We start from the raw sequence: 15,752 nt of genomic DNA, 5'->3' as shown, positions 1-15,752 counted from the left end.
ATTGTGCAGGCCAAGGAAACTGCTGCATGTCTTGCAGAGCATGTTGAGTATCATGGTCAGTGCGTGGGTGAGCATTAGCCTGTTAGAACAACACATCAGTAAGGTCTCACCAGGTCTAAATCATATGCATCAACAAACATCATTTGCATGCCGGTAGAATCACCTTTCATCGCTGAAGAACACGAGATGCCATTTGATTTTCCAAGTGATCCTCTGATGGCGCCAGTCAGGGTGTGCACATTGATGAGGTGTTATGAGTGGAAGATGGGCTAGCTGTATGGTCTGCTACTGCTACTATTACAACAGCAGACAATTCTGGTGGGCATATGTGTTGCATGGACATCCAGAACCTTGTCTACTGGTGTGAGAATGTTCACGTGAGCACTGATACCAGCATCATTGCACAACTGACACAGCACACCCAACTTCTGTGGCAATCCTCCAAGTGGACCATCCTGCCACTCGGAACGCCACAACTTGATCCCTCTCAAAATCTCTCAGTTGGCTGTAGCAAACATGAGTGTGTCTCTGTGGCACAACTGCCAGCTTGCTTCACACATTTGTGCCACACTGAGCCTTAGGGTTGTGAGCATTCCCTAATAAAGGGTAGAAACAGATGGCATTCTGGAAACTATGCCGATACACCACCCGTAGGCAGGTGACACTGAAACGACTGCCAGTACATCTACTATGCCCCAGGTGGCAGATGCCGCCACTGGATCAAAATTGAGATCATCCTTCCACGTATACTAATTTTTTTCCAGCAAAGGTTTATTATTATGAGGTGCATTCAAGTTCTAAGGCTTCCGATTTTTTTTCTAATTAACTACTCACCCGATATCGATGAAACTGGCGTTACTTCTCGACGTAATCGCCCTGCAGAAGTACACATTTTTCACAACGCTGACGCCATGATTCCATGGCAGCGGCGAAGGCTTCTTTAGTAGTCTGTTTTGACCACTGGAAAATCGCTGAGGCAATAGCAGCGTGGCTGGTGAATGTGCGGCCACGGAGAGTGTCTTTCATTGTTGGAAAAAGCCAAAAGTCACTAGGAGCCAGGTCAGGTGAGTAGGGAGCATGAGGAATCACTTCAAAGTTCTTATCACGAAGAAACTGTTGCGTAACGTTAGCTCGATGTGCGGGTGTGTTGTCTTGGTGAAACAGCACATGTGCAACCCTTCCCGGACGTTTTTGTTGCAGTACAGGAAGGAATTTGTTCTTCATAACATTTTCGTAGGATGCACCTGTTACCATAATGCCCTTTGGAACGCAATGGGTAAGGATTACGCCCTCGCTATCGCAGAACATGGACACCATCATTTTTTCAGCACTGGCGGTTACCTGAAATTTTTATGGTGGCGGTGATCTATGTGCTTCCATTGAGCTGACTGGCGCTTTATTTCTGGATTGAAAAATGGCATCCACGTCTCATCCACTGTCACAACCGACGAAAAAAAAGTCCCATTCACGCTGTCGTTGCACGTCAACATTGCTTGGCAACATGCCACACAGGCAGCCATGTGGTCGTCCGTCAGGATTCGTGGCACCCACCTGGATGACACTTTTCGCATTTTCAGGTCGTCATGCAGGATTGTGTGCACAGAACCCACAGAAATTCCAACTCTGGAGGCGATCTGTTCAACAATCATTCGGCGATCCCCCAAAACAATTCTCTCCACTTTCTCGATAATGTCGTCAGACCGGCTTGTGCGAGCCCGAGGTCGTTTCGGTTTGTTGTCACACGATGTTCTGCCTTCATTAAACTGTCACACCCACAAACGCACTTTTGACACATCCATAACTCCATCACCACATGTCTCCTTCAACTGTCGATGAATTTCAATTGGTTTCATGCCACGCAAATTCAGAAAGCGAATGATTGCACACTGTTCAAGTAAGTAAAACGTCGCCATTTTAAGTATTTAAAACAGTTCTCATTCTCGCCGCTGGCGGTAAAATTCCATCTGCCGCACTGTGCTGCCATCTCTGGGACATATTGACAATGAACGCGGCCTCATTTTAAAACAATGCACAAGTTTCTATCTCTTCCCAGTACGGAGAAAAAAAATCGGAGGCCTTAGAACTTGAATGTACCTCGTACAGTCAATTGGGGGCATATTGTGTAACTGACATATGATTAAAATTCCATTAAAGTATTAAAAATAATTACTGAATATTATGATTATTCTGGAATAATCCCACTTCACAGTTTCAGGCTTGTCCTTGCAAGCTGGATGCCAAACACAGGGTAACTACCTACCACTACTGTATCACAAGTGAGAGTGTTAACACTAGGAACAGGACTGATTGCTATTTATTGTAAAGATGAACTGCTGATCCACAGACAGGCATAACACTGTTACACATGTAGCTCCAGTTGGAGATGAAGCGGGGGCGGCCGAGTGTGCATGATGTGTGTTTGCTTGTGTGATTTTTTTTTTTTTCACCCCCGAGGAAGGCTTTGGCTGATTGGCCAATAGGTACACGTATAACTATCTTTTGGTTGTGCCTGTCAAACTCCATGGATCATCTTTACTGTGAGCAGCAGTCTATCCTATTCCTAATATTACTGCTATTCCAACCCAGATATTCGATTGTTTAAATTGATAGTGTACAACTTAAAGCCTGCATAAATGCATTTTGCACTCTTCATGGTATGAAGTGAGGAAGACTGAATTGGAAAGTAAAATGCTTGGATAATTCACCAAAGCATGGCAGAAGACAGCGTGCCCCTGGACGTAAGAAACCTGATCATGTTCAGCAGATGATACATGTTTTTACTGCCAGCATTTCCCCTCATGAGAGTCATTACTGTCACTCCAAAAGCCTAACTGTGAAATATCTATCTGTCCAACTGATTATGTCTCAATTAGACAGATATTTCATGGATCAATATCCTGAGCTACAGAAAGATGTGAGGTATTGGTTGTTCAATAATATATAGACCAACATGATTTGGTCAGTTGAAGAGAGGTACTTGTAATGATTGCACTGAAATGAAGCACAGTACAATACAGCATCCAGTGGGAAAGCTAAAACTGCTGTAACATTGGGGAAAAAAATGCATTACCAGAAAGCTGGTGTATGTAACCTGGCTCCCAATGATGCACCTATATTTATGTCCACTGAAACAATGTGTGGAAAATCACCAAATGAAGTTATTAGCTGTCTGAAGTGGCGTGTGCAAATGAAGTTGACCAGTTTGTCAAAGAACTACATGTTTTCATGCATAACTGCACACCACAGTGCAAAAACAACTTGTTTTCATTCTGGTTGTACCTCTCTCAGGTATATTTTCAGGAAGTTTATATCTGTACTATACCATCCTATGACACACTTTTATTCCCACTGATAGAATTTTTGACTGAGGAGAAAAAGTGAGCAATAGATAAAGTCTTAATTACTTCCACATGGATCAAACTGATCAGAAAGTCACTGCATAAGAATCCCATTGATGTTTGTGTCAAACAACCTACAACTGACAACAGAGAAAGTGACTGCACTCCAGTTGTTGAAGTTTTTAATTTCAAATATGCCTTTGACATTGTTCTAGTAGAAAGTGTTCATGAAATTTCATTAATATGGTGCATGTGTTTCACAAGAGGGTGTGTACCTGAAGTTCGTTAGATCGAGTCGCCAACACTTTATCATCCCCAGTCAATTCTGAAGAGAAGAACAAGGTTTCAAGCTTTACAAAGGGCATATGATAAGGCTCAAAATACTCCAAACAGGTTTCAGAAGATTAAGAACACAAAATATGATGATGATCACTCGCTGCTGGAACAAAGCCAGAAGGTACCAACTTTTATGACACAATCATGCATGGAAGCAAGGGAAACTACAGCCATAATTTTTTGCAAGGGCATGCAGCTCCACTTCGTGGTTAAATGATGAAGGCATCTTCTTGAGTAAAATATTCCAGAAGCAAAATAGTCTCCCATTCGGACTACTGGTCGGGAACTACTCAGGAGTATGTCATCATCAGGAGAAACAAAACTGGTGCTCTGCAGATTGGAGCATGGAATTTTAGGTCCCTTAATCAGGAAGGTTGTTTAGAACATTTCAAAAAAGGCAAATGGATACATCGAAGATAGTTATAGTGGCAGGAGTAACAGGACTTCTGGTCTGATGAAAACAGGGTTATAAACACAAAATGAAATAGCAGTAATGCAGAAGTAGGTTCAGAAAAAAAATGAGAAAATAGAAATGGAGGTAATTTACTATGAACAGCATAATGAACACATTATGATGGCCAAGACAGACACGAAGCCCACAACCACCACAGTAGTAGACGTAGATACACCAACTAACTGCGCACGTGATGACGCGTTTGAAGAAATGTGTGAGAAGATAAGGCACCCACCATCTTCTGGTGCCAGAAGATGATGGGTACAAAATGATTGAAACGTTGCGACAAGACGACACCACCACTTGGATAATAACCCAAGAAGGATTCATCAGTAAAGGACCTAGAAGAGCCGATGAATAGAATAGACAGTGTCTTGAAAGGAGGATATAAGATGAACATCAACAAAATCAAAACAATGATAATGGAATGTAGTCAAATTAAGTCAATGCTGACGGTATTAGATTAGGAAACAACACACTTTTGTATGTACTGTAGCCATGTACACAAGTGAAACATGCTCAATAAACAGTTTAGACAATAAGAGGAAATAAGCTTTTGAAATGTGGTGCTACATAAGAATGTTGAAGATCAGATGGGTAAATCATGTAACTAATTTGGATGTGCTGAACAGAATTGGGATGATGATGACTGGTTTGTAGGGCACTTAACTGCACGGTCATCAGCATCCGTACACATTCCCAATCTGTACACAGTCCAGTGTACCCACTTTCATGAATGATGATGGAACAATGAGGACAACACGAACACCCAGGTCCTGGGAGGGAAAGTCCCCAACCCAAGAATTGGGAAGACAATATATTTGTGCCACAACCAGACTATAACAAGGGATCGATTGACAGGACACATTCTGAGACGTGGAAGGATCACCAATTTAGTATTGGAGGGAAGTGGGGGAGGGAGGGGGATAAAATCGTATAGGGAGACTGGGGGGAGGGGGGGGGGGGGTAAAAATCGTAGGGAGACCAAGAGATGAATACAATAGGCCGATTCTGAAGGATTTCACTTGCAACAGTTTTTCAGGCATGATGCGTCTTGCACATAACAGCTGCATCAAACAAGTCTTTGGACAGAAGGCCAGAACAACGATGGAAGTGATGTGGAAGATGATGTAGCAGATTGACTGATATTATTTTGATGAGAAAAATATAACTTATGCAATTTCTTCAGTGTATACCAGTATTGGAATGATGAAAATAAAATCATAACATGTCACTTTGGTAACTTCTTGAAACAGTTTATTATGGAGAAATCCAAACATTAAGGGTTAGAAGTTAAGTCAGCGACTATTCATGCATTCTCCTTTCAATTTTGAAACAGTGACTTAACAAGATTTGGTTCTAATTGCTTCAATTTCTAAGACTACCACGCCTATAAAATGGATAAGGGTTTCTTTAACACAATGTGTGCAATGATGTGACAAGTATTAACGTATTACCATGTGAATTATTAAATCATTGGTTTGCTCTCTTTTCATAATCAAAATATGGCAAATCCTCATTATATCAGAGACCAAGTCATTAAGTACTTAAAAAAAATACTTTATCAGTAGATTCAACTCGAATGTATTTTCGTGTTACTGCTGAAAACAGAAAATAAATCACTTAGAGGTGACGGGATTGTGGGTACAGGAATGCCTAATGAGAATCAGTAGGACACAAAGATGTTTTGGAAGCGATAGATGAGCAAAGAAACCTCAAAGGAACTGTTCAAATAAGGCAACCGTAGCGTTTTGGAGTGCACTTAGACGCAGTACAATTTTACGAAACACACTGGGAGACAGAATTTTGAAAAGAAAACTAAATGAAGCCCAAGAAAGGAAAGTGTAAAGTTTACTGGAAACAACAAAATATCAGAATTATCCAGAAACAAAGGAAACAGCACAAAATACAGAAGAGTGGTTGCAGCGTCAGGCACAACGTTTAGATGATTACGATGATGTGGTGGTGGTGGTAGTAGTGGCGGTGGCGACGACGACGATAATGTTACGAAGGTCCACTTGCAGGATGAAGGTATTTGTTTAAGATAAGCATTATTTCACAAGAAACGAGAACCCCCCCCCCCCCCCACACACACACACACAGACACAAAATGCACTATTACCTGCTGGGTGACAGAGATCACAGTGAGCGTCAGAACATCTCCGCCAGACTTAATGAGATCCACAACTTGCTTGTGTGTTGACCCTTCGACATTGACTCCGTTCCTGCGGAAAAAAAAAGTCGTTTTCAAAAATTACGTAACAGCAGTTGAAACGAATGGACAGTAATTAAATTTCAAGCTTTAATTCATTGTAAAATCTCAAACAACACATCTTAAATTTCAACACCACGAAATGAAAATAACGGTGTTACGGTGCACTCCGGCGATATATTAATAAAAAATGCACAAACAGAAGAATATAACTTTTTTTTAAATCATCAAAATAAGAACTAGGGTCACAGCTACCAGTCCATCAGAGAGCCAGCGCCGTAATCTACGCCTCAACTGTACTCTGAGCCGCAGTGTGTCTATTGTCCTTTCCACAATCGTGCTGTTAGCTTTGGCACACGAAAACAACGTAACGATAAACAACACAGTAGGTGATATGGGTGTCGAAGCAGAACCTTCGATTACCAACGTGGCGCCAGGTAGCACCACAACTAACGTAATTAGACTACGGTACTACTATAAAATGAGACAATATTGCTGTAAGCCGAAGAACTGACGTGCGCCTGAGTTTGTAGACTCATAGAACAGTGAACTCAGTAGGATTTCATTGAAGCCTTAGCAACTGCATCGTGCAATACACAGCCGTACCTATTTTTAATTTAACAACATATTTCTGTCACAATCTGAACATCCTCGGTTCACTTTACATTTGCAATAATTAATAAAAACCTTAAACTGCTCCATGTTGGTAGGGGCCTATAACTTGTGATACAACTAACTAATCCTGTACTTCTGCCTTCCAATGTACCCTAATTAATGCTTTTCAACATCGCCGATTCAAAATATTTCTTATTGAAAACTGTGCACTCCAGAATGACGGGCAACTTTTCAAGTAATGCTGAGACATTATCTACTGAGACACGAACCAGGAATGTTTATTACTGTACACTGCATGCCACCCTCCATTAAGTCAATATGCGAGCACACAGTACTGTAGTTTGTTGTAGGCAGGATGATTACTCGAAAGTCATTAGTAATGCAACAACAAAGGAAGTAGGTTACAGTACGCTTGTTCGCACACTGCTTGAATACTGCTCAGCAGTGTGGGATCCGTACCAGATAGGGTTGATAGAAGAGATAGAGAAGATCCAACGGAGAGCAGCGCGCTTCGTTACAGGATCATTTAGTAATCGCGAAAGCGTTACGGAGATGATAGATAAACTCCAGTGGAAGACTCTGCCCGGAGAGACGCTCAGTAGCTCGGTACGGGCTTTTGTTAAAGCTCCGAGAACATACCTTCACCGAAGAGTCAAGCGGTATATTGCTCCCTCCTACGTATATCTCGCGAAGAGACCATAAGATAAAATTAGAGATATTAGAGCCCACACAGAAGCATACCGACAATCCTTCTTTCCACGTACAATACGAGACTGGAATAGAAGGGAGAACCGATAGAGGTACTCAGGGTGCCCTTCGCCACACACCGTCAGGTGGCTTGAGGAGTATGGATGTAGATGTAGATGTAGAATGCCCACGCGATTCGTTGTAAAAAAAAAAAAAAAAAAAAAAAAAAAAAAGATATAGGAATCAAGCACTCAAGCAACGCGACCGTCGCGTTATCCGCGTTAACCTGGAACGGAGACTATATGGATACCAAAATACACGGATAATCAAAAACACACTTTTCTACCGGATACTACTATTTATTCTATTTACAAAAAAGCTACGCGTCAAATTTGAAAACCCACTACATTACTTACACGTTACTTCGCGAAAACTGCTAACTTACAGAATTACACACCGAACACTCCACTTCGTACCATTTGTTTTCCGTTCACTTTCGGGAAGTAAACGCAATTTTTTTCTGTTTCTGTATGTTATTCACTTTTTTTCTGACTATGGTTATTTTCCTGAGAGTCAACAAATCAGTATAGGCGAAATTTTGTCCCCCATACTCAAATAACAGCAACAAATAACTTGTGCGTGTTAAAACTCGAGTCACATGAATATTGTGTATGCCAAACAAAAATATTCGGTCTAATGTTTTCAAAAATATCCACCTACGCTTTAATAATAATCGTGCGGACGCACTACGACAGAGAAGATCCATATGTTAAACTACATTATAGGATAGGTCCTCTAAGTTAGTGTAGCAGAGACGGGATTATTGTTCCAGCCTGCGGCATCCCTTGCGTGTCATGTTAATGATAGCAACAAGTAATGCATTTGTCCCAAGCTAACGACCATGCCCGTACCAGCTGGTCGTTTATGATCTGATCTGTGTCTCTTTAAACAGGAACTGATCTTGTCGTAAATGTACCGAACTAACCCATACAATGTACCTTACGGAAGGTTGAGTACTCAAAGGGATATCTCCTGCGAATTACAAGAGTATTCGGAAAGTAAGTGCCGATAGGTCGCGAAATGTAAACCACTGTGAAAACTAGAAATATTTTATTTTTCAACAGTTAGCCACAACTTCCAGCTACTTACCTACATTGTCGCCGCTCCGTCTTAGAAATTTGTCATAGTTTTGTACCAATTGTTCAGCACTCGTATCACACATGGCAGCCGCCAATGCTGTCCGCCAATTCTCTGCGCTGGTCTACATCTTATTGGTAGTGCCAAAACGTTGTCTTCATAGCCAGCGGTTCACTCGAGCACAGATGGAACTCACAGGAAGCCAATCATGGGCTGTATTGGAGGTGATAGAACACTTCCCATCGAAAACGCTGCAGGGGCATCTTTACTGCCCCTGAAGAGCGCGGCTGAGCATTGTCTTGAAGATGGAAACACATGACAATTACGTGGGGTGCGCAGCTTCAAGCGAAATTTCTGACGCGGCCCTAGTACTTTGCGGGATACAGTGTTTTCTACTCATTTTTACGTGCTCACTATGCGCTCAGAAGTGAAAAGAGCGACGGGGCGTGATCGACGGGTTTAATAGAGCCATAGCCTAATACATCTAAACAAATCTTCATCGGATTTTCACAGTGGTTTCCATTTCGCTAACGATCGGCACTTACTTTCAGAACAGCCCTCGTATTTTCCAAGCTGTAGTTCTGCCCTTCATCCTCACTACTACCACAATGATTAAATTATGATCTATCTTGCGAAAGGAAAATACTCTGCTTAAATGCTCACAAGTCAGAGAACACTTTCTTTCCATCACAGCAAATGACGAAGTTCTACGGCATATCTGTACCACTCACTAGTTCGGAAGCTGATTTCGATAAAAATTTCTTAAGCAATGTGAATGCATCGAGAAGATGTGACGTTCGTATGACGACGACGACGATAATGATCATCATCATCATCTTACGTGTCCTCCCGCTGTTGCTTGAAAATAATTTAATTTAGCAGGCAGAAAAATTAATTTTGCCTGCGAAACATTTTGAGAAGGTATCACACAGCACGAAAATATTGTTTTTATGGTCGATGCGTACGCTGCACATACGTAATTATTAACTTAAAGTTCATCGCCATGGAAGTCAATGAAGTTGTTACGAAGGATCGTAAAACAAAGCCCAGGACCGGAGTTTCAACGGAATTAATTTTGGTTACCTTGTGACAAAGCTGATATAAAAAAAAAGCCAAATTCTGTGCACTGCACATCACTCTTACATTAAGACGACAACGGCTCACTGTTAGTTACGTAAGGATCCTAAAAGTAATTAAGGCCGAATAGGACAGTTTCAAACACGAACGACTTTTTAATCATTGTGCACATCTTTACGAGAGTATGTTGTGTCTGCAAACATTAGCGCTGGTGCTACAGGAGAAAAATGGCACCACCACCACCACCACCACCACCACCACCACCACCAGTTCCGAAGGATGATATGCTAAGCATCATCAACTTTGCGTTCCGCCAAAATGTCATATTGAAACTTTGAGGGAACAATACAGCTGACCGATCTTCTGAAGATTCGCCATTACGTCTCCTTAAGGTCAGGTGTGCAGAGTCATCCTGTGAAACCACGCAGCGAAAGCACTTCATACATATGCTGTCATCACTGTAACAACAGATAGGCAGGATTTATTTGACGCAGTGGCACATTCCCGTTGTCTCTACGCGTGCGCTCGTTTTAGCTTGAAGTAACGGCAATCCATACGATTTTTCATTTTGCAATGTTAAACAGGGTGTTCAGCGGGCACAACAGCAGGAGATGCTAAGGATGATCAAAACTGCTATCGGCTGTGAGCGTTTTCGCCATAACTGTCGTTCAGTTACGTTGTGAAGAGAACTGTCACACACTTCATTTAGCACTCCTCTGGAAGATATACAATAAACTGGATACCAAACATCGTCGCTGTGATCCTGATGTCAGTTGATGGTGTGTGTAATGTTACATTATGAACTAATGTATGTATACATTATAAAAAATTATATTTTATGTAAATTATATAACATCCTGTAGACATCTCTTCAAAAAAACTGGGTATTTTGACAACTTCTTGACAACAGGGACAATGATGAATGTTCTTTGTCATTACCAATATTTTTCTTTTCCAAAAATAAAAAACAATGAAATCCATAGCTCTAAGACCAATAACAATGTACATATAGACTTCAAAGTACCAGTATAAAAAGGAGTCAGATAAATGGGATTCAACAACCTGCCAGCACATTAAATGTCGTGTAAATAATGCGGTGGACTTCAGATTGAATTTTTTGTTAGGTACTCCTATTCCATTGTGGAGTGTCTCTCAGAAACTCATGTTTAATGTTTTAGACGAGTTTATAATTAGAATTAGCAATGCAGTACATATTCCTCAATATTGCACTCGAATTAAATCAAATGTATATGTTTGGCTTCTTTCCACATTCCAGAGGCCACTCTTGTCGGTTCCATGGACTACGACTAATTTAATGTGAGGCCACTGAGTGCAAAAGAGGCTCGCAGCTGTTGCTGCAAGTATCAGACCAGCAGGAGCAACTCTTACGCAACGAATGATTAACAGTACATGATACAAGATAGAGTGAGTTCACTGCAGTTCGGTTTCTTGAGTTTCTTGTGCAACAGCATGTAGACGTGACGATTTACGAGTTTAGGATGTCATCAGAGACTTTCTCCACGATTACAAGACATTAAAATCTATGGATAGAGGAGGGAAGGAGGGCGGGAGAGTTTAAATTTCCAACGTGCTATTACGGTAACACGTGCGTTGGACCCAAATCTTCGCGACGCAATGGAAGATATGTTCCTTTCTTTCACCTTCTTTGTCAAAAGTTGGAAGGAGAGAATATGCCTACCGCACAAACCCGAGGACACACTGTGCATTGATTCGGCAAGAAGTCCGAGAAGACTTCTGACACGTCACGAGACCCTTCATTTACATCAATCCGTTGTTACTGCCATTTTCCCCAGGAACTATCTAAACGGAAGGATTTACTTTTAAGACACTCATCGTATGTCCAGTTCATTGGTAACTTTGGGGAACACATCAAAATAACAAAGAATTTTAAAAAAGATTAATCCTGAAGGGGATAAGCCGTGTGACAAGATCATACGTAATAAAAAGCAACTGTTGGACAGGTTTTTTAATATAGCTCATGTCGCACCGGTTTTACGTAGTTCCTTCTGGTTTCCAGACCTGCTTCAGCGCTGTAACCAGTAGCGTATCTGTCTCTACGAAAGCAGCATTTGTGTAACACACACATTGGCCCAACTTTTCTTTCCGTATCTGTACGTTTCACACATAACCCATGTACCTGAAAAAACTTCTCCATGGGAATTCTTATACAAACTTTCACGTCTGTCGACCAATGCCAACAATCGCATTCCCTAAAGGGCAGCGAAGTGAGAATAGCTCTGTAGCAAAATCTTTGATACCCCTATTACACAAACTGCTGTTTAAATCCACGATTCGAATTCAAACTTGTAGAAAATATTTTTGTTACTCGAAAACACAGCTTAGACACTCTTTCAGTGACTGTAATCTACTGTAAAAACACATCTGCAAAATACACCAATGGTAGCCTGTATTTTAATACGATGCAACCAGTGACAGATCAATTTTCCTAACATTCTCGTGTCGTACCCAGTACATCTCCCGCACGACAAATTAAACCAACGAAGCATACTTAATACCAAAAATAGGCAAGGCGTTCATCATAAGGGGGCAATGTAGTCTCATGGCATGGGTGATCAGTTCGTAGTTGTTGGCTAAGATGTCTCAACCTAATCACAGTCTCATAGTGCGCCACATACGAAGGGTAATCAACGTTTAAAAATAAATCCATGGAATTACTTTTTTGGTAGGAGAGACCAGAGTCAGTTCGCGTAAGTGGCTGGTTGGCACACTGCTTTTATTTCCTACCATCGTGAAGCTAGAGTGCCGTCACCGTAATAGTGAGGCGTGTATGTAAAGGTGCACCATCCACCGAAACTTCAGTTCGGCTGGAAGCTTCAAGAAGGAAGGACCCCTTTTTTCAGCGTTTCTCCAACCGCAAGTAAATTTTGTCTATTGCAAATTTTTTTCATATGTGAATCTGTAGATTGATTTGAGGCGCTACTGATGGCGCTTTCCCGAAGGGTGACTAAGTGTAGTTGACGCCTGCCTGTAACATAATCTCGTGTGTCTGATGTTCAGAAATGTGCGGTATTTATTCTGTTTCTGATATCCGTTTGGGGTTAGTTGTTATAGTTGGGTATGTCATCAGCTGGCACAGCTTTGACAACTCACCCCAAGCCGAGCGGTTCTAGGCGCTAAAGTCTGCAACCGCGCGACCGCCACGTCGCAGGTTCGAATCCTTCCTCGGGCATGGATGTGTGCGATGGCCTTAGGTTAGTTAGGTTTAAGTAGTTCTAAGTTCTAGGGGACTGATGACCTCAGAAGTTAAGTCCCATAGTGCTCAGAGCCATTTTGAACTCACCCCACACCTACATCAACTATCCTCTTCATAACCGTTCATTGAAAAATGAACACTTTCTCTAAAAAATTAATAGATACAATCACCCCAGAAGAAATTTGCTCTTTGCCCAACATCAGGCCACGACGGCAATCCAATCGTGGCCAAAAAAGAAAACTTACCTCTATTATAACAGACAATCCCATCAGGGAAAGAATCGTGGCTGAAAGTGCCAATATGAAGAAAAACTCAAGTGCGGTCACGAAAGGTGACATGGCTTCGGTTGATAAGGCGAATGAGAAAGAACTTCCCAGAAAACTTCAATTCGAATTTTCCACTACTAATTCTGACGACCGAGTGTCAGACATTAGTTATGCCGAAAGTAACGACAGGCAGGACTTCCCTAATGATGGTTCAGAGGTTAAAGACTCTTTCCATGGCGAAGAGCTTTCACTCTCAGCCTCCTGGGAAGAGCATGGTGAGGGTTCTCATTTGAAAATTCCCATTAACCTTGAATATCCTCAAAAAGATGCCAACGGGTCACATCGAATGAGACCAACAACGAATCTCCGACAATCTCAACAGTCTCTTGATCACTCATAATGCCTTATAAATTACTTTGTTTTGGTGAAGTATCATGCAGGCCGGTGAGTAGCGTGGGAAGATTGTCGAAACCGATGGCAACGAGATTCGCGTGACCACCAAGGTCAAAAAGGAGAAAAACCGGAGAGGGCCAGACGAAGATAATTCAGTTCGACACGATCAAAGAAAAAGTGTGCAGAATTTGTACCTACTTATTCAAATAAACCAGTGACCAACTCCTACATTCGTAGTGGATTTAAAATTTAGAACTTATTCTATTTGAATAACTATAGGTAGCTACAATGTTAAACAGAATTTGTGTTGAAGACTTCATTGTTTGTTTCCAAGTTCATAGTGATTTTTATACATTCAGGCAGAATTTATTTTCGTTAAGTCTTGTAGCTTCATGAGGAACTGTTTAGTTGGCTTAGTTGCAAGTTTTTAGGAAAAGTGATTTTGGGTAACTTAAACATGTACTTAACAAATGGGTCCCAAAGGATTTTGCAGTCAAAAAGTTAAGCTATCCGCTGCATTCACGAGAATCTCTGCGAATAATGCACACAAAAAAACACAAAAATCAAAAACCAAAATCTCTATCAACTATCATGATCTCCCCTATATTTGCAAGTGCATGCCTACAGGCCTGATACACACAGAAATCCCCATGCCACAGTACCGTCGCTTTCAGCTAGAGAGAGCCATATCCAGTTTATCAATGGATGGCCCCATTTTGTTTCGGCTTCTCTGGTGGCGTGCTTTGTTACTGTGGCGCAGGTATTTTAATGTTCAGAAAATCTGCAGGCATGTGATGTACACACACACACACACACACACACACACACACACACACAAATGAATTTATGACCATCTAAATATCACAAATATGACCGATATGATAAAGTTTGAAGCTGTTCTAGGAAATGTAGTTACCACTAGTCCCAATCATAGTAGTTTATGCTGGGCAATTGCGACTAGTTCTAGTCACACACTGATGACACATTACATACTGGTCACATGAGTGATCAGAGGCGGTAAGTACCTAACGTAATCTTTGATAACAAACAATTATTAATCAAACGTTCCATAAAATTCATACTGTAGCACTTAATGAGCGGTGCAAATTTAAGATACTTTTGGGCAAGGCGCTAGTAATGTCTAGAGAGCGAAATTGGCAACAGTCCCTCAGTCTGGATTAATTCAGAAGTGTAGTCCTAATGTTAAAACGAAACTATAATAAGGGTGATAAAGAGCAAATTGGTTCAAATAGCTCTGAGCACTATGGGACTTAACATCTGTGGTCATCAGTCCCCTAGAACTTAGAACTACTTAAACCTAACCAACGTAAGGACATCACACACATCCATGCCCGAGGCAGGATTCGAACCTGCGACCGTAGCAGTCGCGCGGTTCCGGACTGCGTGCCTGGAACCGCTAGACCATCGCGGCCGGCAGCAAATTGGTGCCTCGACGGTGAGGTACGGGCATTTAATCAAAGAATTCACACAATTAGAACAAGTTAGTAACCAGCGATTCATCATCTAATTTTCGGATACACCGCCCTTTGGACTGCTCGTTCTAAACATGATGAATTAAAAAATATGGTCCAGGATAAACTACGTAATACACTCTGTACTATGTTCCTCTTTGGGTTATTTAAAAAGGCTATATACTCCTCTTTTAAGTTCGTACGTTTTACTCAGGGTCTAGAGAGGCTGCAGAGAGAGAGAGAGAGAGTGTGGATCTGAATGTTGTGAAGTACTGATCATAGAATTACCAGACTGAACAGGATAAACCAGTACAAGCTGTTGGCACGGACTAACCAGTTCAAGGCGGCGAAGTTCGTTACGTGTCGGCGTCTGTGACATAAAAAGACCCACGCTTTGGCTCTTAGAGAAAGTAGGCAGTGCATTCACTTGATCACTCGCTACTGCCAACACCATTACCGTTTCATACAGCCCGCTTTCCGCGATATGGTTGAACTTCACTATTTTCCGTACTTCGATAGCATTTTGTATT

General features: G+C 41.6%; 1 protein-coding gene across 1 annotated transcript in view; it reads right to left on the bottom strand.

The window, feature by feature from the left end:
• The window catches only part of LOC126281944 (sorting nexin-27), a 266,933-nt gene that overhangs the window by 32,643 nt on the left and 218,538 nt on the right, over positions 1–15,752 (bottom strand). The window contains 1 exon segment of the mRNA XM_049981291.1: positions 6,251–6,353. Within this exon segment, the coding sequence (XP_049837248.1) occupies positions 6,251–6,353 (103 nt within the window).

This window comes from Schistocerca gregaria, chromosome 7 (genome assembly GCF_023897955.1).
Source record: "Schistocerca gregaria isolate iqSchGreg1 chromosome 7, iqSchGreg1.2, whole genome shotgun sequence".
In the NCBI taxonomy this organism is placed as follows: domain Eukaryota; kingdom Metazoa; phylum Arthropoda; class Insecta; order Orthoptera; family Acrididae; genus Schistocerca; species Schistocerca gregaria.
Note: the sequence above shows the minus strand (reverse complement) of the source record. Positions and strands in the feature narration are given on the sequence as shown.